At 34.7% G+C, this 23,014-nt stretch overlaps 1 protein-coding gene across 6 annotated transcripts in view; it reads right to left on the bottom strand.

Moving 5' to 3' along the window:
• Vps37a (VPS37A subunit of ESCRT-I) overlaps positions 1-23,014 on the bottom strand; it is a 37,679-nt gene that overhangs the window by 14,128 nt on the left and 537 nt on the right. For 5 of the 6 annotated variants that reach the window (XR_009225077.1, XR_009225078.1, XM_046425983.2 and 2 more), the window contains exons 2-4: positions 9,416-9,490; positions 5,485-5,599; positions 4,861-4,961 (exon numbers count right to left, since the gene is read on the bottom strand). Coding sequence is in view for 3 of the 6 variants with exons in the window: in XM_046425983.2 (XP_046281939.1) it covers positions 4,861-4,961; positions 5,485-5,599; positions 9,416-9,490 (291 nt within the window). In the remaining 3 variants the exon portion in view is untranslated. The remainder of the gene's footprint in view (positions 1-4,860; positions 4,962-5,484; positions 5,600-9,415; positions 9,491-23,014) is intronic. The other variant, XR_009225079.1, reaches the window with a different exon arrangement.

The following is a 23,014-nucleotide window of genomic DNA, read 5'->3' as shown; positions in this document are numbered from 1 at the left end:
TAACAGCTCAATTCACAATAAGTAAACTATTTGATACTATTGCTGTCCCTTTTAGACCAACTTAGATGCCCTTCAACAGATGAATAGATAAAGAAAATGTGGTACATATACACCATGAAATATTACTCAGCCTTAAAGAAAAATGAATTATGGCATTTGCAGGTAAATGGATGGAACTAGAAAACATCATGCTAAGTGAAATAAGCAAGTCCCCAAAACCCAAAGGCCAAATGTTTTCTCTGATAAACAGATGCTAATCCATAATGGAGGGTGGCGGGAGGGAAGAATGAAGGAACTCTGGGTTGTGAAGAGGGGAGGGAGAGGAGGGGAGGGGAAGGATGGTGGAATGAGACAGACATTATTACCCTCTATGCATGTATGATTACACTACTGGTATGACTGCACCATGTACAGCCAAAGGAATGACAAATTGTGCTCCATTTGTGTACAACTGTCAAAATGTATTTTACTGTCTGTCATATATAAGTAATTAGAACAAATTAAAAATTTTAAAAAGCTAAGTTAAAAAGTTTTCTAATATGATTGTTTATTTCAAAGGATAGCTCAGCTTTATTTTAAAACTTTTATCTAGGGTAAGTATATGATAACAAGTTATTTAACCAATATGACCAATATAGAGAATATTTACTATCATTGAATTAAGGTATCAATAATTCTGAATCAATCTGCTGTATTTTGAACTCAGTAGCAGATAGAAACCCATAAAATAATCTACAAAATACATTAAACTTGATGTGTAATAATGTGCATTGTATCACAGAACTTATTTTAAATGTAGCAAGTGAACACGTTGGCTTGTATTTTCAAAAAAGCTGAGTGATCTCATAATCAACCTTACCAATAAATAACACAGGAAATACAGTTTTTGAATATGGCATATCCAGATCTTTATCCAAAAATAAAGACTCAGGATTCTAGGATGTAGATAATAGGAAGCCAAAAGGTGCAGGAGAGAAGGCTGAGGTACCAAATGAACTGGATAACCTGATTAAGATTTGCAGGCAGTGTCAAAGATGCTATCTGACTTCTGAATAAGAAAAAGTTCTTGGAAATTAAGTAGAAGGACTCAGAAATATTAAAACAATGAAATATAAGAAAGAGGAAATACAATATAAACATACAGAATAAGAAAATTAGATACTTCTAAGAGTTGTAATATAAGTCTTAAAAGAAGTTTCATAAATAAAGGACTGGGGTGTATGTAGCTCAGTGGTAGAGCACTTGCCTAGCATGAGCAAGGCCCTGCATTTCATTCCCAGCACACTTAAAAAAAAAAAAAAAGGAAAACCAAATATAGACCTTTATTTGCAGAAGAGTAGTTTTTTCAGCCTGCTTCTTACCTATAGAAGTTTACAGATCCAAGGCTTCTTTTCATTTGATACCATCTCTGTCCCTTTTAGACCAAGATGATATAATTCTTTTAAAATATTTTTGGTTTTCTTATGAATCCATTTTTCATTTATTTCATCAGACAAAAGCAACACCCACAAGGCATGATAAGCTACTGAGCTTCTAGCAAGGCTGCTGAGAAACATTGTCATTGAGATTTTTAGAAGGACTTGAAGGACATTTTTTCTTACTGGGTAGTTCTCAGAGGCAGCACCTTGGTTCTTTCCGAGGTGTTAGCAAAGAATTTTCTATGATACTCTGGGTTTGAATTTTGCTTTTTTATAACATTTCTTATTTGAGAATCTAAGGAAAGCTGGGAATTGGGTACATATTTATTTTCAATTCAGGAAGTCTTTTCTTTAACTCCCTCCTGACTCATTTTACTACAGCCAGCTAGAAGTTGGGTGGCACTTTAACATTGCCTAGAAATTTCCTTAGCTGGATCATCTAATTCACTAGGTATATTTTCTGTTTTCCGTATTATCATAAACAACAGTGCTGACTAACCTTTCACTAATACAGAGCTTCCCTCCACTATTCCTGTTAACAAGTCTCTTTGTGGCCCTTCATTCATTCATACTTTCCTGTGACTATTTCCAGTTTTCACTTCTGCTTGGTCACAGAGCCCCTCCCATAATCTCCATATGTGTATGTGTCACAGCAGCATTTTACTTCCAGGTACCAAAATCCTTTCTGGTAACTAAGGCTGCATCACAGATTACCCACAAGGAGAACATTTATTCTGTTTACTAATCTGCAGTCTGGGCAGAATTCATTGGAGAAGCTCATGTATGCTGTACACATCATCAGCTTGCTCTCAACAGAAGCTTTACCTGGGAATACCTAGATGGGGCTTCTCTATGTAGCTTGGTCTTCCTTATAGTATGAAGGGTGAACTCCCCAAGACACAACTATGAGAAGGCATACTGCCTTCTTTTGACTTCGCTGCTAAAGTCATTCAGTGTCACATCCCCTACATTCTATTTGTTGAGGAAATCCCTAAGTCCTGGCCAGATTCAAGGGGAGGGAAATGGGCTTATCTTCTTGATGGGGAAGTGGTAAGTCTCTGAAAGAGCATGTGGGACCGGAAGTATCAATATGGCCATTTTTAGAAATTAGAATTTATGTTCCAGCCAAGGAAGTTTGGAAGATAAATTTTGAGACTTAAAAAAAGTCTGTAAATGTCTTTAACATTCTCACTACTTCATAGTTGGTAAGGTTCAAGTTCTACACTGGTGTGCTTTTTCACTTAGAATTTTGAAGGCACTGCTCTGTTGTCTATAAACCTCTTACTAGGGTATGTAGCTCAGTGGTAGAAGTAGGCAAGGACTCTACAACTGAGCTACATCTGTAGCCCAAGATCTAATATTTAAACAAAAAGGAAGAATGACTCAGAAAGCAAAACCAAGAATCCAGAATCATTCTGTGAAAAAAAATCATTCTCATGAAGTTAGGCTAAGTCCTAATTAAAGAAATGTGCCCAGATGGATTTCACAATTGCTATGGACCAGCAATAGGTTCCTATTTTCTCCTTTTTTGAGTGGAATGGTCTAAAATGGTTATCCTAGGCTTGTTCTACCATTATATGATGGGTATGTCAGGGGCAGCAACCTTGTCATTTTAATTCACTTGTCTTCAGAACAAGAATAATTATGGTACTGGAGACTGAACCCAGGTGTGTTCTACCACTGAACTACATATCCCTAACCTTTCTAAAAAAAAAAAATGTGGAATTATTTTAGCTTTATTGTTGATTGATATAATTTTTTTTTTGAGACAGAGTCTTGCTAAGTTGCTTAACTGTCCTCAAACATTCAATGCCCCTGCATCAGCCCCCCAATAGCTAAGAGTACAGACATGCATCACTATGCTTAGCAAGAACACCTCAATTCTCCTGGAGCCTGATTTAGATAATAAAATCCTGGACTCAAAATTAAGAGCCTAATTCTATAATAAAATGAACTCTGGAAGTTCTTGGGGGAGGAAATTAATGTATTAATTAATTAATGTATTTTTGACTGTAGGAAAGAGGTGAATTCTTGTGGCCAGGAGTGTGACAGATTGTAGTTTCCAAAATTGCTACCACAAGATTTCCAGTCCCACCTGCTCTTCTTGAACTTTGCTACTCCATTGACAGACACAGTCTATTTCCTCTTCCTTTTCAACCTGGATGGGATGTTAAAAAGCAGCAGAAATGATACTGAATGACACCCAGGACTACAATCAAAACATGATACAGCTTCTTCTTGGCTGTCTTGACTTCTTTCCTGGTATGCTCACTGTCAAAACCTAAACTGTCATGCTGTGTAATAGCCCAGGTCACATGAAGAGGCCACATATAGAGGTGTCAGCTGACAGCTTCCACTGAGGTTTCAGCCTCTGGCCAACATTAACTGCCAGACATCAGAATTAAGACAGCCTTCAGATGATCACTGAAGTGATCATTAGATCACTTCAAACCATGTGATCTAATGCAAAACTGGAAGTGAGCACCACTGATCCCTAACTAAATAAAAGATTCATCAAAAAAAGGCTCTCATTATTTTAACCACAAGTTCTAGGGTAATTTGTTATACATCCTAAATAAATAGAACAACATTCCTTTACTCAGGAAACTATAAAAAGACAGTAAACCAAGAAACTAGGAGGTAGCACAATACAAAACCCAGGAAGTAGGGAGTTTAATACAAGAAAGTGGCAGAGGAAAATCCTAAGACCAGTGAAGTTCCTGGATGACAGCTGTGGAATAATCATAGAGAAGAACTCAGAATGGAGGGGGAAAAAGTGCAACTTCATTTGCAAGTAAAAGGAAAAACAAAAACAAAAACAAAATCCCACAGAACCTAGAGATGACCTGACGATGTGAAAATGGGTTAAGAGATATTTTTCAGAACTGCTAAGAGCTCTGTGGAAATTTATGATGTGGAAAATTAAGATCTAAAAAAACAAAAGCAATAAAAAATGAGGTAACTACTAACTCCAGGAAAAAGTAAAAATGGTTACATACTTGGCTCATATATTTAAAGTCAAAGTAATGAAAACACCAAATATGGGTTAAAATCAGGATATAATTTATATCATGATATAATTTAAAATAATGATATAATAAGTTAAAATCATGATATAATTTCACTTGGAAGAAAAGGTGGAGAGAACTTTTTGAAAGATAGCTAAAATTATTATAATGTAGCTATCAATTATAATAACAGGTCAATAGAAATATCTAAAATGAAAGAATTGAGAGATAACATTATGTACATATTATTCAGAAAAAGGAAGGTAAATGTTAGAAAAATAGCAATATAGTTGCCACTGAAAAGTGTGGGTACATTTGAAGATGAGGATATGGAAATTAGAGGGTTATCTTTTAACATCATTTAATCTTTTAAACTGCATTTTGATTTCTTTGATAAGTACAAATATGTTTTTATTTGTTATAAATATACTTACTATGGAAATGCTGTCGAAGCAGGAGCTAAAACTGGAGGATTCTTCCAGAACTCATCCAACAGACTTTGAATAATTTTCCCAAGATCTGAATGCATTGTAAACTGAAAGTAACAATAATGCATGAGTATTAAAATCACTTTCAAAAAAAAAAAGATCATAAAGTCTCATTGACATAATGTCATTTTAAATCTTAATCCACTTTTGCAGGTCAAGTATTGCTAGAAAAACAAAGAGAATTGTGTCAAATCAACGTAATAGCAATCCACAACTCACAATATTTTCTTATAGAATCAATATTATAAGTATTCAGTAATTAGCAAATTAGATTGAAAGTCCATTCAATCAACAATAAAGCTAAAATAATTCCACATTTCACTATTTATGATAGTTTGAGAGTTCAAAGGTAAAGTTATAGTCCTTTAACGTCAACCATATCATATCCAAAAACTATAAGTCATAGTATTAACTAAACATGATATTATCTAGTATATAAGTTAAAATATTTTTTTGAAAATTACTGAATCCAAAGTGAAATTTTAAATGAATTTTAGGTTGCAAACATATTTCGTAGAAAAGTAATACACTTGTTATAGTACTCTGAAAAAAATTATACTACACACATACATTGCTTACTAATGGAGAAGTAACATACACTCCTTGTTTATCCATTAAGTGATGTCTTATTGGTGGATAAACACTGATCACTGGTTTTTCCTGAGGAAATTGTGGAGGAAGTAATCTGGTAAAAAAACAAAAACAAGAAATATTATATAGTCACAATCCTAAAATTTTAGTTAAAAGGAAATTAAATTTTTACACTTGTACAGATTCATCATTAAGTACTAAATGTTCTATGCCTGACACAGTAGAGCAGGCCCGTAATTACGGTGACCTGGGAGGCTGAGGTAATAGGATTACAAGTTCAAGGCCAGTATAGGCAAGTTTGAGGCCAGCCTGGTCAGCTTAGTGAGATCCGTCTCAAAGTAAAATAAATAAATAAATAAATAATAAAATGAGCTAGGGACATAGCTCAGAGGTAAAGTTTCCCTAGGTTCAATCCTTAGTACCTAACAAAAACAAACAAACAAAAAACAAATAAAAACCCCAACCATACCAAAAAACTCTATGATGGTTATTGAGTTAATTGAAATTTATGAACAATTACACTTTGGCTATATAGTAATTCAACACAGCTAAAACCTTAATGTGCAATATAGACACTTTGAATTATAGAAGTTTTTACATCATGGTGATTATTTTCAAATATGCCAAGCTATACAAAATCCCAGCTAAAAATTGGAATCAAATGAATCATACAAACCCTGTCTGATTATTTATTGGATCACAGTTTCTGGCCACACAGTATTCTTGGGGTTTTGTTTTTGCTTTTTTTTCCTTAAATTTTAAAATGCCACCAGCAATTATTCCAACATCTGTTCTATGTCTAAAGAGTAAGTAGATAAAATGCAAAGCACTAGAACTGAAATGCTGGATTTCGCCATGCCTTGATTCTACCTTATTTTCATCTAAATGTTCCAATTAACACCTCTCTCCCAACTTTGAGATCAATCACATGGTTGCAAGTAAAAAAAACCCAATAAGTTCTCCAACTATTTATTGTTAACAAATTCTCAAAGGTGAAAAGTTAACCTTTTGTAGCATTACAACATTAAAATTATCAGGTAAAGTCTTAAAAAATGAGTTTACTATTTTCCAAATCTCTAAAATTCAGAATATTTTTCCCTTTACACTGTCTCTCTATTCCTGTTGGCCCAGAAGGCTATTTGTTGACAGTATTGTCACAAAGAAAACTAGTTCCTTGTTGGATTCTCCTATTTATCTCTACGCAGACATTTGATGAGAAATAAAACTACTTCATTTATATAAAGATTTTAAAACTACTTTGGTAAAAGAGATAATAAATGGCCTTTCCAGCCCATCAATCTGGATTTGTATCCTGCTATGATATCTACTAACCATGTGTCTGTACTTTGTCCTAATCTGCATGATGGCTATAAGGATTCATAAAGCTCATGTGTCAAGTTAATGCAGTTTAATGCTTGGCAGAGTTAAATGTTCATGCTTGAATCCATTCATGTAACTATTCTTTAATAAGGCCTCCTCTGCATAGGCATTATGTTAAGCAATGAGGATACAAAGATGAATAAGAGATGTTTTTTTTTCTTTACCTTACCCAGATACTTCCTCAAACAACCAACCACCTAAATGCAATCTGAGGTAATAACTTATTTTTTTTAACAATGGAGACTAATAATTGCATTTAAGCCTAAACAGAAACTTCAGCAATCAGTCCAACTTCTTCTGTTTATGACTTCAGTACAAACCTCATAATTACATTTTTAACTTTTAATTCCACTCCCCCACCCTGCCGCAAAAATCAGCTGATCAAAACCAGCCCTGCATTTCTTGTAGAAATAGAGAAAGCAATCATGAAATTCATATGGAAAAATAAAAGACCCAGAATACCAAAAACAATGCTAAGCAGGAAGTGTGAATCAGGCGGTATAGCGATACCAGCCTTCAAACTATACTACAGAGCAATAGTAACAAAAACAGCATGGTACTGGTACCAAAACAGGCGGGTGGACCAATGGTACAGAATAGAGGACACAGAAACCAATCCACAAAACTACAACTATCTTATATTTGATAAAGGGGCTAAAAGCATGCAATGGAGGAAGGATAGCATCTTCAACAAATGGTGCTGGGAAAACTGGAAATCCATATGCAACAAAATGAAACTGAATCCCTTTCTCTCGCCATGCACAAAAGTGAATTCAAAATGGATCAAGGAGCTTGATATCAAATCAGAGACGCGCCGTCTGATAGAAGAAAAAGTTGGCTACGATCTACAGTCACTGGGGTCGGGCTCCAAATTCCTCAATAGGACACCCATAGCACAAAAGTTAATAACTAGAATCAACATATGGGACTTACTCAAACTAAAAAGTTTTTTCTCAGCAAAAGAAACAATAAGAGAGGTAAATAGGGAGCCTACACCCTGGGAACAAATCTTTACTCCTCACACTTCAGATAGAGCCCTAATATCCAGAGTATACAAAGAACTCAAAAAATTAGACAATAAGAGAACAAACAACCAAATCAACAAATGGGCCAAGGACCTGAACAGACACTTCTCAGAGGAGGACATACAGTCAATCAACAAGTACATGAAAAAATGCTCACCATCTCTAGCTGTCAGAGAAATGCAAATCAAAACCACCCTAAGATACCATCTCACTCCAGTAAGATTGGCAGCCATTATGAAGTCAAACAACAACAAGTGCTGGCGAGGATGTGGGGAAAAGGGTACACTTGTTCATTGCTGGTGGGACTGCAAATTGGTGCAGCCAATTTGGAAAGCAGTGTGGAGATTTCTTGGAAAGCTGGGAATGGAGCCACCATTTGACCCAGCTATTCCCCTTCTTGGTCTATTCCCTAAAGACCTAAAAAGAGCATGCTACAGGGACACTGCTACATCGATGTTCATAGCAGCACAGTTCACAATAGCAAGACTGTGGAACCAACCTAGATGCCCTTCAATAGACGAATGGATAAAAAAAATGTGGCATTTATACACAATGGAGTATTACTCTGCATTAAAAAATGACAAAATCATAGAATTTACAGGGAAATGGATGGCATTAGAGCAGATTATGCTAAGTGAAGCTAGCCAATCCCTAAAAAACAAATGCCAAATGTCTTCTTTGATATAAGGAGAGTAACTAAGAACAGAGTAGGGTCGAAGAGCATGAGAAGAAGATTAACATTAAACAGGGATGAGAGGTGGGAGGGAAAGGGAGAGAGAAGGGAAATTGCATGGTAATGGAAGGAGACCCTCAGGGTTATACAGTGGAGGGGTAGAGAGAGAGGAGGGGAGGGGAGGGGAGAGGTGGGGAGGGGGGAGGGTGGAGGATGGGAAAGGCAGCGGAGCACAACAGACACTAGTATGGCAATATGTAAATCAATGGATGTGTAACTGATGTGATTCTGCAATCTGTGTATGGGGTGAAGGTGGGAGTTCATAACCCACTTGAATCAAAGTGTGGAATATGATATGTCAAGAAATTTGTAATGTTTTGAACAACCCACAATAAAAAATTAAAAATATATTAAAAAAAAAAAAAACAGCCCTGACTGTTCTCAATGATGTAGTATATCTACTGTTGAAGTTTCAAACATTTTAACTTGTTTCTGATGTAAAGGTGAATCAATCTCTATAGGTTTTCCATGTGATTCCTTTGTCATTATCATTTTTCAGCCTATCTTTAGCTAAGACCAGTTCTACTAAAAATAATTATAGTACTAAGGGTTATTACCGTATCTTTTAATTGCATTTTCTCTTTTATACTTCCTTTTCTATGGCTACCTGTATCAGTGATGTCTTTTACAAATTATTCACTAAGTTGCACACTTTTTAAAAAAATTATAGTTACTTAAATTCACTCTAAACAGCTTATTTCTAATAGTAACTACGAGAGAATAAAAAGTTTAATTCCTATTACATGAAAAAATAAGATACAATTCTACTCACATGTTAATGTTAATAGTCAGATTGTTTACAGTGAATGGCAATCTGTATTCCACATCTTTCTGTATTTCAGCTATACTGTAAGAGAAAATTTGAGAAAAGAAAAACTTACCCAAAGTTATACAAAGCATTAAAGTTAAAGACAAATGTGAAATGCTAGAGCCTACTAAAACTATTTAAATTATAATCACAGAATCTGGATAGACAGCATAACTTGTATTTTGCAAGATAAATTATCACAAAAACCCTTATCAAATAAGTAGGCAATAATACTCTGAAATATCCAAGGGGCAGGTGGAGCATGCTAAGGAAAACAGGCAAGTAAAAACTCTTGTATTTTATGTTAAGATTGGTTCACTATCATTTAATTTACCATTAATAGAAGCAATTGCAACTGCTCTGGTTAATATAGGTCAGCAAGACATATGGGTTCTGACTGTAACTATCATTGTCCAGCTACAGATGGTAATGTTTTAAACTTAGAAATCTGAATGATTATATAATTTGGATAGAGGCTGAGGGCTGCTTTTCAAAAACAAATATTTCCCTTCTTCTAAGTAAGGGAAGACAGATTTTATTCTGGGTAGCAATGTTTTAGTCTTGCTTGTAACTAGTTGTTGCTAAATACTTAAGTCACAGCCTATGAAATATATAGGAAAGTTGTGGGGTAAATATCCAAGAAAATATCTTAAAGGGGAATGAAAGAATAAACAATTGTACGCACTCTATTTGCTCTTCCGTCCTTTTGCTTACTACCTGCCTGGATCATTAACTAGACTTCTCAAAAATTTTTTTTCTTTTAAAAGCATATATATATATATATATATATATACACACACACACACACACACACACACACATACACATACTAGTTTAGATGGACGGCAGCATACCTTCATTTTTATTTTACGTGGTGCTATAAGGATCAAACCTAATGTCTCACATGTGCACAAGCACGCTGCCACTGAGCTACAGCCCCAGCCCCAATAACTAGACTTCTAATAGCCATTTTGGACCATGAGTGACACTGAGAATGGGAGTCATATACGGGGACAGCTAAAAATAAAAGAAAGAAGTAGCTTGGGTCATTGATGACCATGAAATTTCCAGGCTCTTAATTTATTTTATGTAAGAGAAAAATAAACTTTTATTGTACTTAAGTCATCATTTTGGGGTTCTTTGTTATTGGCAGAATATAATTCCTTTTAACATTCTTTAATGCAGAATTTTATTTTGTTTTATTGTAAATTTTAGGCATACCTTTTTACAAATATCATGTGTAAATCAGATATGGAGACTTTGGGGTTCACTTGGAATACTAACCAATATTCACAATATTTCCACAGAGAAAAATACTAAGTAGTATCAATGACTTTAGGTTGTAGAGGGAACCTTAATATCAAACAGACAAGAAACTTCTTCAAGCATGAATATCTGGGAAAGGCCTAGCATATGCATAATGGTTTAATTTGTGTTCTTTTGGATGCTTTGAAATAAACTTCTAATTTTTCTCATTTTTTGACTATTATATTTTCTGGACTTTTCTTTTTTTTTCATAAAAACCCAGGCTCTAGAATATGTAAATCTTAGATGGCTTAAAATGTTAGAGAGTGTTGGGACAGAGCTATGGAAAAAAATCTTAGATGCAGATAATGCTTTCTCTTTGACATCCCATGGAATAGGATTATCATTGAGAAGAAAGACCTAAAAAAAGACTCAAGCAAGTACTCAACATCAGGATTTATATAGTTTTTATTAAGTTTTTCTTTGGGGATTAGGTTTAGACTGACTGCTCTTTCAGAGGTATGAACCCTGCATAATCAAAATAATGGCCTAGTTTTTAAAAATTCTGTTATATTAGCTTACAGCCCTAAAGTTTCATTGCTCTAGGAAATACTGGTCATAAAAGATTCCACCATTCAAAGTCAAGAAAAGCATCTAAGTGATTAAGAGCGTGACTCACCTTCTCCTTTTAAGGTCAGGTTCAGATCCTGCTGGTGACCATGGGCAAGTTATTTGACCTATCTAAAGCCTTTTTTTCTCAAATTGGAAATGAGAATGTTAAAAGCACCTATTTACCTAAAAGTGTTGTCAGATTAAGCAAGATAGTGTATGTGAAACCCCCAGAATGATACCAGGCAAATAACTGCTCAAGATCTAAGCTATTATTTAAAAAGAATCTAGAATGTACATTAAAGTTGGGGCCTGACTGACCTTGTGATATTAAAGTTTTAACTCATTAGGTTTTTTGATATTATTCAGATTTTTAAAGAAAAATTTCATAGAAAACACATTAAAATGTTTCACTTAAATTTTTCAATTAGGAATATCCAATTCATTTCTCAGTTATACTCTTCACATTTATTACATTTTTGAGACGTTTTCTACACAAATGAGGTATCAAACAAAAAGAAGGTAATTCTTACATTGTTAATGACAAATGAACCATCATTAATAAATTCCAAGCAAGTTAATCATGTCAATCTAGTAATGCATTTTCAACAACTATATTAGATAAATCTAACTGCAGCCAGATATTGAATTCTTTTATGTAATGAAAATAAGTCCTCGAATATTAATTACAAACGTGATTTTGAACATTTTGCTATTTTTAATAACTAATAACTTTTAAAAAACTTATTCCAAAACCGATTCATCTCATTAAAAAAATAAAAAAAACAGGCAAAGAGAACATATAAATAATTTGGAATCTTATATAACCAAGACAACCACTAGTAACACATTGATGCCAAATTTTCTAAATTTTTCTACAGTCACACCTTTACTTATAACAAAATATAGAATTTTGAAACTTTCTCTTTTCCACTCAATAATTTATTTATAATTATCTTTCTAAATTTACATCAATGATAATGTTATTTCTACATTATCAATCTTAATATCTGCATAATATTCTAGTATATAGTCATAATATTATTTAAACTATTCACTATACTTTTAGGTATTTAGAGTTTTTCCAATATTTACTATTATAAATCATCCTGTAATAAATACTCTTCTTATTATATATTCATGCTAACAGTGATACTACCCTTTTGCAGGGATGGGTGTGGTGTTTAGATTGAATTAAGGATCTTGCATATATGCTAGATACCTACTGTACCACTGAGCTACTACTCTGAATGTAAGTATACACACACACACACACACACACACACATACACACTTAAAAGTAATACTGTAATCATAGCACAATAGAAAATATAAATTGCCTTCCATTAGTAATCTTTTCTGTAAGGTTCTCCTCTAATAATTTTATTCTCTAAGGTTCTTTGAAAGAAGAGAATTACTATGGTTTTACCTCAGTGTCTCTGAATCTGTTTGGGGCTAAATCAAACCAGGAAAACAGATAACTTCATTAATAGGAATATACAATTAATTGGCATTCTCATTTCTCTGATAATCCCTAAAACATTTCCAATAGAGGTATATAGTTAAAAGATCCCTATAGAGAATAAACAGTCATTTAATGCTTAGCTTATCTTTTGCATAAACTTGGATTTCCTAACACAGAGTTCAAATAAGCAGATACCATTTATCCAACATCTTGAAAGGAAATGGAAAAACAAATGAGTATAGGGTGATCTTTGTTCTGAAGGAGCATACAGCTTGATGTGAAAGTCCAGAGATTTTTTAAAAAGATCAAATGAAAATAATGATAAGCATTTCCCATAATGCTGGATAATTCAAGTAGAAGTTTATAGATAAATCTTGCAAATGAAGAATTCAGACACCTCAAGAAAGTAGATAAAGAATAGGCAATTTTCTTTTCTTATTTAAATCTATGAACTATTAAAAGAGATTTTTAAAAGGCAAATCTGTAATGATGCTGAAAAGCAAATACTACCATAGCAGATAAGAAATTTTAAGGAAGATCTGAAAGATAGAACATGGGATTAGATTTAAGGAACAGAGTGGAAACAAAGAAAAGGGAAGTAAATACAGGAAATAATCATAACCCCAAACATAAAACCAATACAAAGTCAGGAGCAGTTTGAAGGTCTTCCATGTGTTTGAACCAAGTTAATACAAAGCAAGAATGTACAGAGAGGAGAAAGGGCAGAATTATTTCTCAGGTTAATGACTGAAGTAACATATGTAGCAGATGAGCTAGTTAACTCTGTCCATTTTACTGCATGTTTCAACCTATAAACGAAATTATATTTGTATTCATGTTAACAGTGAGGGTCAGACACGGTGGCGCATGCCTATAATCCCAGCTACTTCAGAGGCTGAGGCAGGAAAATCACCAGTTCAAGGTCAGCCTCAGCAAATCAGCAAGGCCTATCTCAAAATAAAATAAAAATGGGGATATAGCTCAGTGGTGGAGCACTTGCTTGGCATGTGGGAAGCCCTGGGTTCAATCCTGAATATTGCAAAAATTATTATTATTATTATTATTATTAACATAGTGAGCTTCTAAGGTAGGTAGCAGTACTGTGGAAAGTTACAAATCAAGGAGGCTACTAGCTCACAGAAAGCCTCTATTTCCAGAAGACAACTATCAGCTTGTCCCATATAGAAGCACGTTATTCGTTTTGCTCATCATCAGAGGCAATATATGGCAGAGTAAAGATCCACAAACAAGTCAACAGAGAATATCAAAAACAGAAATAAGAACATCATAAAAGTTTGAATAAAACAAAACTATGAAAGGAACGCAAGCTCAGCAAACCAAAACACAAAATTGCAAAAAGGAGACTATAAATTTGTGTAATTAATATCCTTAGAGAAAATAGCATTTGCATGAGCACATGCATACACATAGCTGATGTGAAAATAAAAAGCCAAGAAACTGGTAATTTAAATAGCTTTATCTGTCTCTTAGTAAAAGTTGATGCACATTAACATATTTAAAACTTTATGGAATTCTAAAGTAAATTGCTGCAATTTGTTTTCCAAAGCTGTGCAACATGTACACATTTATTTCATGATATTTTTTGAACAGTGTTTCATTGAACAGATAGGAAAATGACTAAAATGTGCAAAGAGCTATAGGAACACAAAAGAAAGCATGTAACCTAGTGGAGAATAAAGAGGAAAAATAATATCTGAACTACCATTAAGTCAACCAAGAATTAACCTAAGGAAATGTTAGAAAAGTTTCAGATACAAAACAATATGGGTTCTTTACTATGGTTTGGATCTGAAATGTCTTCCAAAAAGATCCATGGTTTCTAGTTTAGCGCTATTGGGATATGGTGATAGAGACCATAAAAAGTGGGGCCTACTGGGAAGTTTTAGGTCACTGGGAGTGTGCCCCTTAAAGAGGATTGTGGTATCCTGTCTCTTTCTCTTTGTTTTTCATGTCGTGGCCATGAGTTGTTTTGTCATACACTGCCATCATGGGCTGCCCTACCATGAGTCCAGAACAATAGGGCCAACTAGCCAAAGACTGAAACCTTCTATTAACCCAGTGCAAAGTGTTTGGCTTTTTAATGGCAATTAACCTTTCAGCAACTGTGCCCTCCTTGGTTGTACCTCTAAACATGCTCCTTTTCAGGCCAGAAAGTTTTCCTAATGTATCTACTCTGTTAGTTTTTGCTCCCATCCTCACTGTAAATTTGTCTAAAACCCACTACCCAAGCTGCTGCTTGAACACTGTGCTGCATTAAAATTCCCTCCACCACGTACATTAGTCCAACACCTCTAAGTTCAGCCTCCTACAAAGTCTCTGGGCATGGATACAATGCAGCCAAAATCTTTGCAACGGAATAATATGAATGGCCTCTAGACCAGTTTCTAATAGAATTCTCATTTCCATCTGAAGCATTAACAGCCAGGCCTTTACTTTCCACAAGTCTACTGGCATTCTGGTCCACTGAGCCCCACAGAACCACCCATTAAGCTCCACTTACATTATTCTAGGCATTCTCTAGCCTATTCCTCCAGACTTTTCCAAATTCCTTCTCCACTTTGTCTCAGGAATAGTCACAGAAATGACCCCAGTTTTAGTAGTGAATTTTTTGTGTTAGCTTTCCATCACTATAACAATACCTGAGATGTATCAGCTTATGATGAAAAAAGGTTTGTTTTAGCTCAGTTTTTAAGGTTTCAGTCCATGATTAGCTGGGCCCATTTTTTTTGAGCCTGTGTCGTGATGGCATATCATCGTGAATGGCAAAATCATTCACCTTATAGCTGTGATGAGAAAGAGAAGGGGTGGGAACTCCCACAATTCCCTTCGAAGTCTTGCCCTCAGTGACCCAAAACCTCCCATAAGCTCCATATCCTAAGGGCTTCACAACCTCCCAATAGTGCCAAGGGCCAGGGACCATGCCCATTTGGAAGATTTTAGATATAAACTGTAGCAGGTCTGGAGCAGTTATTATCTATTGAGAAAATTTTTTTCTTGCATGGTTATATGGTTTATTGTATCATACACTTTGCAAGTGTAAGTTTTAATAACTCTTTATAGACTATATGTCTTAATGGGTCAAATAAAATTCACTTAATTGTGGGGTTGTTTGATACATACAATTTTATAGTTTACTATATAAGCTCAAAGATATTTGTACAGTCAAAAAGTTGACATTCTGTAGAATTATTTAGCTTCAATAGATGAAGGAAAGACAGATTCTTATAGAATTTTTTATTGTAAAAAGTTAAGGTGATTTCCTTCTATAAATTCTTAATCTCAAATACCTATAGGAGCAAGTAATGTACATGAATAAACAGAGCTGCTTGTATTGCAACAGAGAATAACTGCAAAGTGACAAAATGGGAAGTGGGAAGCCCAGCAAAAGCGACAGCTACTCTTAGTATGAAGCAAATGTTGCTATACAGATATTTTGTTAGATCTTTCCATATCTTTCATTTTAAAAGTTATAAGGGACAAAGGACATTGGGAAAAAAATTATGCCTTCTTTTAAATTTTGTTACTTAAAAAAAGTCTATTAAAAGTAAAGTTGGAGATTTGGATATTTTAATGTAAAATCTCAATTTTTAAATGTTGGCAATGGGTCTTTTTTAAAAGTAATAACGTGGAATAGTTAAAACACATACAGACACACAAACACCCTTATATCCCCTCACTTTAAGTTTTTTCCCTTCTATTTTCATGATATAAGTTTTTGTGTCACCAAGTTTGTATATGAGTACTTAAAAGCTAAAAATGAAATTCATAGAAAGGAAGGCACAGAACTTGGATTTACTCAGAAACCTATGAGGACTGGGGCTGTAACTCAGTGGCAAAGCACTTGCCTAGCATGCATGAGGCACTGGATTCTATCCTTAGCATCATATAAAAATAAACAAAGGCATTCTGTCCATCTACAACTACAAAAAACATTTAAAAAAGAAAGAAGAAACCTATGAGCACACCTGTAAGCAAAGGGTCAAGCTTAACAGCTATAGGGGAGAAACTATACAAAAACAAACTTTCCAAGGAAGTTATAAGGCTAAAAGTTTGGGCGATCAGAAATAATACTGGGATCCAAGTAATGGCAGTAAAAGAAAATACCAAAACAATTTTAAAGACTATGGAGATTGCCATTGCTATAGCATCAATCTTGAATGTCTCTTAAAGGCCCATGTGTTGAAGGCTTGGTCCCCAGTTTGTAGTGCTATTGGGAGATGGTGGAAACTTAAGGAGATGGGGCCTAGAGAAAGGAAGTTAGGCCATAGAGGGAGTACCTCTGAAGGAGATATTGGGACCCTTCTTCTCTCTCACTTTCTCAGTGTATCCTAGCTGCCATGAGGTGAGCAGTTTCTTCTGCAAGTTTTACCCACCATCATGTTCTATCTTGCCATAGACTAAAAAGCAAGGGGCCAACCAAACATAGACTGAAATCTCTGTAACTAAGCCAAAATATACCTTTCCTCTTCAAAAATCCTTTATCTCAGATATTTTGTCACAGTGATGGAAATGTTATACAGATACTATTAAGATATAATATTTCAAGTTCTTTACTTGCCTAATGCTTTATTAAATAACTCTACAGAGAGACATTTCATTTGTGAGTTAACTCTTTGGAATGGACTTGTTTTCTAACTGGAAAGTCAGAAGTAGGCTTTCCAGAGACAAATCAGTTGTAGGTAGGCTTGTGAGAGATTTATAAACAATAACTTGGTTAGAAGCATGTAGACTAAGAGGCAAAATTTTAGGTACACTAATTCTATGCAGGGGGGAAAAGGAATATAATTTGTCATATGCCTATTACAGGTCAGTTACTCTTCTGAATACTTATATACATTTTTTAAATATCAAAAATCCTACATGAAGGCTGCACATGTAGCTCAGCAGTAGAGGACTTGCCTAGCATGAACAAGGTTCTAGGTTCAATCCCCATGCACTGCAATTACAAAAAAAAAAAATCTTACATGATAGGGATCATTCCTGATTTTACAGATGGAAACAGAATCAAAGGAGTTGACTAACTTGCCAACAGGTCATAAAGCTAGTATGTGTTAGAACTAGAATTAGAATCCAAGAGTTTTATTACAGAGCTTTTATTTCCTTAAGTCCTACTGATTTTCTCGATTCCATTTATTTTATTTTTATCTTATTATTTTTTTAAATCTTTGCTCTGCCTCAGTTCTTTTTATTTGAACAATGAGACAAACAGACATCTGTGTTATTAAGTTTTTAAAGAAATAATGGCAATTAATAGAGTATAAAGCCCAGGGGTTAAAATGGGAAATAACTATGCTGTTTCTCTTGATACCTAAATTGCTCCTGGGTTGTAAACAAGGGACTGAGAAATTCATTATGCATTCTAGATAGCTAATACTGTCTTGTAGAGAGGATTCCCATTTTCAGACTCACTCTCTGCCTATGACATTTTTATTCCTGATTCTGAAAGCTAATCAAAGAGTCCCTGAGAAGTTTCAGTCTCTGGAAAATTCCAAGGAATGTCATTTCATGTACACCATAGACTTTCTGGAAGGGAAGCTACTGAGCATTAGCTCATCAGAAAGAGATAATTCTGCTGTATCCTCTCCATTTTTCTTCCAAAGATTCACAAGCAGACCTGTTTCTAACACAGAATATCCAAGCAGAAGCAGAAATGATAATCATTTAAAATTGGGATCATTTGAGTCTGGCTTATATTTATGATGCTCAAATTAATTTTTTTTTAAAGAGAGAGTGAGGGAGGGAGGAAGGGAAGGAGGGAAGGAAGGAGGGAGGGAGAGAGGGGGGGGGAGAGAGAGAGAGAGAGAGAGAGAGAGAGAGAGAGAGAGAGAATTTTAATATTTATTTTTTAGTTATAGGCGGACACAACATCTTTGTTTGTATGTGGTGCTGAGGATCAACCCCGGGCCGCACACATGCCAGGCGAGCGCACTACAGCTTGAGCCACATCCACAGTCCAAATAAAAACAATTTTGATAAAGAACCTAACCCCCAAACTAGATATTATTGTTGAATACAAATGAAAAACAGTATAGGATTATCATGTAATTGATTATTATTCAAAAGAATACAGAAGTCTTTTACCTGGTAGTCCTAAGTTAAAAGGTAACAAAGATTATTTTTTATATAACTGTGAATTTACATAGTTAATTATAAATAATATTTACCACTCAACAACATTGCTACAAGTTGTTGTTTTATATATAAGGAAATTCATAAAGAAGCCAATAACTTTAGATATTGTGAGAGAAGAGAGACTCTTCTCTCTAGATGGTTGATATAGTCACTATTAAGACCATCAGTTTTTAAATTTTTCTGATTGCAAGTACAATACAGAGAAATACTACTCCTTAGCTTCACTTTTTGAAGACTCCTTAAATATTGAGATTAGTGAATTTAACAGCTGGGATATTTTCAACTACAAGTACATGAAAACCAGGGTAAAAGTGACTTTAACAGTGAGGAATTATTTATCTTAAATGAGTAGTGTAGAGGAAGGGAGTTTCCAAAGTTAGTTAAGTTAGCAGCAAAATATTATCTTCCATTTTGCCACATTCAATAGTCAGCCTTATATTAGCTCATGATCCAAATGGTTCCAAAAGTCCCATGTAACACAATAGCAAACATGAGAGACATTTCTTCCTCTGATCTCTCTGTTCTCCTAGACATCTCGTTTATTATTCAGACCAGGCTTTGAGTAACTTCCAGCTAACCTCCTCTCCAACTCATACTGACCAAGATTAGGTCAAGAGTCCTACTTGCATAGTTAGGCAGAGAGGGGTTGAGACCAACAACATTGGCATAAACAATCAATATTTACCTCCTGGGCTTGAGAGAGCCCAATCTCTACTAAGTGAGGCCCTGCACAAGGGAAAAAATAGAATAAAAACAGGTGTTCTTTCCAGATGACAAAGGAAATGGATTTGGATAGGAAAACAACAGTGTCTCCAAAGTGAACTACTTTATGAGGTAGAAGAAAATAGAAGGATTAGTTCTGCACATAAAGTCAGAAACCTTAGTGGTAAATTTAATAGTGTGATAATTATTAACTCAAAAGATACAATATAGTACTTGAGTCCAACCTACTTACCTTTTAGTTTCTCTTTCCATACAGACTTAAACATGTAATTATACTTGGTTAACCTTTTTTTTTTTTTTTTTTTTTGGTTACTATGACAGTATCCCACTTGCCTTGCATCCCACTGAGACTAGATGAGGAGATATCCATAAAATCCACCTAACATGAGGAAAATGAGAAGGTAAAATTCTATTAAGGTAAATAAACATGAGTTTATACCCATTAGAGAAAGAAACTTGAATAAATTCTTTGTTGAGATGAGATTTTCAAATAAAGAGTTGGAAGGAAAATGAGAAAATGGGATGGGGAAAAGTTACTCAGTAAAACAGAAGGGACAAAAAAGCTACATACTTCAGGAAGAGCTTCTGATCTTACAGAAAAAATTTAAAAAAAAACAAAACTCAGAATGTGAAACTAAAGGGATTGTAGGCAGCATGCAATAAGATATTGATATCTATCAAGAAATTTTTTATTACACACACACACACACACACCAACCTATTTGAAATATTCTTTTAACTTACAAAATGCACTTCAGAATAACCAATCATGGTGTCTGTACAAAAATCTTTAAGTATAAGATTACCTACTAATTTGCCTAATCAAACAACATATTCTAAGATATCACAGGTTGATCATATTCACTGGCTATCCTAGAAATGTATGTCATTAGTTAAAAGGGTGGACTTAGCAAGAATAGGTAGGTATAAGGCATGCTTTTTTTCTGGGATTTTACCATTCCTTAGAAAACTGGAAGCATATGATCTACTTAACTGTCCCCAGAATTATCCAAATTTAACTTGTAAATTATACAAGCTATATAAATTGTGAAATATTTTAATTAAATAAAACTCCAAGTATTTTTATAAACAAACTTAAAGTCATATGTTCATAATATTACAAAATATAGGTAATGTCCCATGTTCAAGACTTCCGGCTCAAAAAATAATAAATGAATACTTTCTGCATTCAATTCATGGTATTTATTCATCCTTTAAGGCCAATTTTAGACCTCCTTAGATGAACAATTATTGCTTTACAACCTCAGTTCACTTGGGTGACCAAAAAACCCATAAATTTTAGATCAATTACTTCCTTATTTACAAGACTTTGCAGCAAGGGACTTTGGAGTTTTTAAAAATTTAATTTCACCCTTAAAGAATAAAAATTTTCCAGCATTAAGAATAAACTAAAGGCTCAACTGCAATTAATTCCAAGCGTATGGTTCTAAAAAGTATTTCTACAGTGGTATGGTTAGTACAGTACTCAGTCTTCCAAGGTGAAAACTTCTAAGGGGACAAATTTGTTATGCTGGTTAAAAATGAGTCTCGGGGCTGGGCTGTAGCTCAGTAGTGAAGTGCTTGCCTCGCATGTGTGAGGCACTGGGTTCGATTCCCAGCACCACATAAAAATAAAATAAAGATACTGTGTGTTAAAAAAAATTTAGAATAAGATTTACTTGTCTTGTGGCTCAGAAAATGATACCACCCTGAACGCGCCCGATCCCGTCTGATCTCGGAAGCTAAGCAGGGTCGGGCCTGGTTAGTACTTGGATGGGAGAAAATGATACTCCAAAGTATGGCACTTTGGCAAGGTAACCACATTGAGCTAAAGGAAATTAGAAGGCCTCAGCAGCAAACTTTCCCTGACTTTTTTCTACCTCTAGGTTCTTATTTCTTTCTCCCCCAGAGCATTCATAAAAATCAGAACTCCTCTTCTGCAAATCTGGTCAAAGAAACTAGATCTCCCATCCCCCAAAGCAAGTGATAAAACCTACAAAGGTCACTTTCTCCACCCTCTCCCCAGAAAACCCTCATTCCAGAGGGGCCCCTCCTTATACCCATATTGAGAAGGAAAGCTACACAAAGTGCCAAGAAGAATCTGGACAGGCCTTGCTAGGTTTCGTCACCTCATTTATTACCATTAAGCCATACACTTCTGTCAAATCACAATTCTACATGGTTGTCCATTCCTTACCAAACCTAAATATAAAAATAGTTTTCCCTGGGTCTTTGGGTATTCATTTCTTAAGGCTCCCATGTAACATAAATTTTTGGTTAAATGAATCTGCTATGTTATGAAAGCATTAGCCATTACCCTTATAATGGGTGACACTTGTAAAAACTTTTGAGTTTAATTTTCCAAAATGAAAGCCACCTAATTTTGCAGTAAATTTTTCTTTTGACAATACATTTATTACTATTCTAGGTTATAACTTACTTGCTTGGAAAAAATATTGATGTGTAACAGATAAAATGGCAATTCAATAGGAATTCAATTGTTCAATAGGAATTACTCAATTTTATTATCTCATTATGTTTTTCAAATGTATGAAAAGATCTTAAAAAGGACTAGAATTTAACCATGTTGACATCTTTACATAAAACACATGCTGTGAAACTGTTAGGAAAATATAATTGTATAACTCATGACATAAAACAGGCAGCTCTAATTTTTGAAAATCATTAGAGGCGCAGGCATTTGCAATATAAAAGGCTATAGCAAACCAGACTACAGTAAATAAAAACAGTTGAAATAATTTGAATTGCAAAATATTTCTAATCTGGCCATGATAAAATGAAAACTCTTAAGAAGACAACAAAACAACAGAGATGAATGCATGGCAATCTTTGAGTGTAGAGCCAAGAATATTAAGGAAGTGAAAATGTACAGACACTAGCAGTTGCAAGATGGGGAGAGGTTACTGGAACAGGGTAAATTCTTAATTAGAGACTCAAGAAGACTTGACTATCGCTCAAAGAATTCACTGATGAAAAAACTACGGCTTCCTTTCCTTTGATATTGCAACAATTTTCCTCTTTGTGAAACTTGGAGATTACTCTTCACAATTCCCCTTAACCAATTACAGAGCTTTAACACTTCTGCCAAAGCTGTAATCAGGTGGGTATAGGGAAAGATTAGGGGGGAAACCAGGAATACTAAAGGGTATCGGATATAGAATATGAAAGAGATTACTGTCAGCAGCGATGTGTCAAAACGGATGAGCAAGTCAGAAGTAGAAGAGCTGAGCAGTGGTGGGGCAGGAGGCAGGGGGGTTCCGGAGGAAAATAGTAAACATGAGGTAGGAATGGAAGATCAGATGTGTGACCCACTATGAAAGGAAGTCTATCAAAAGGAGGCAGCTGGC

This window comes from Marmota monax, unplaced genomic scaffold (genome assembly GCF_021218885.2).
Source record: "Marmota monax isolate L192 unplaced genomic scaffold, Marmota_monax_Labrador192_F-V1.1 WCK01_AAM20220418_F8-fsc00197, whole genome shotgun sequence".
NCBI lineage: Eukaryota > Metazoa > Chordata > Mammalia > Rodentia > Sciuridae > Marmota > Marmota monax.
Note: the sequence above shows the minus strand (reverse complement) of the source record. Positions and strands in the feature narration are given on the sequence as shown.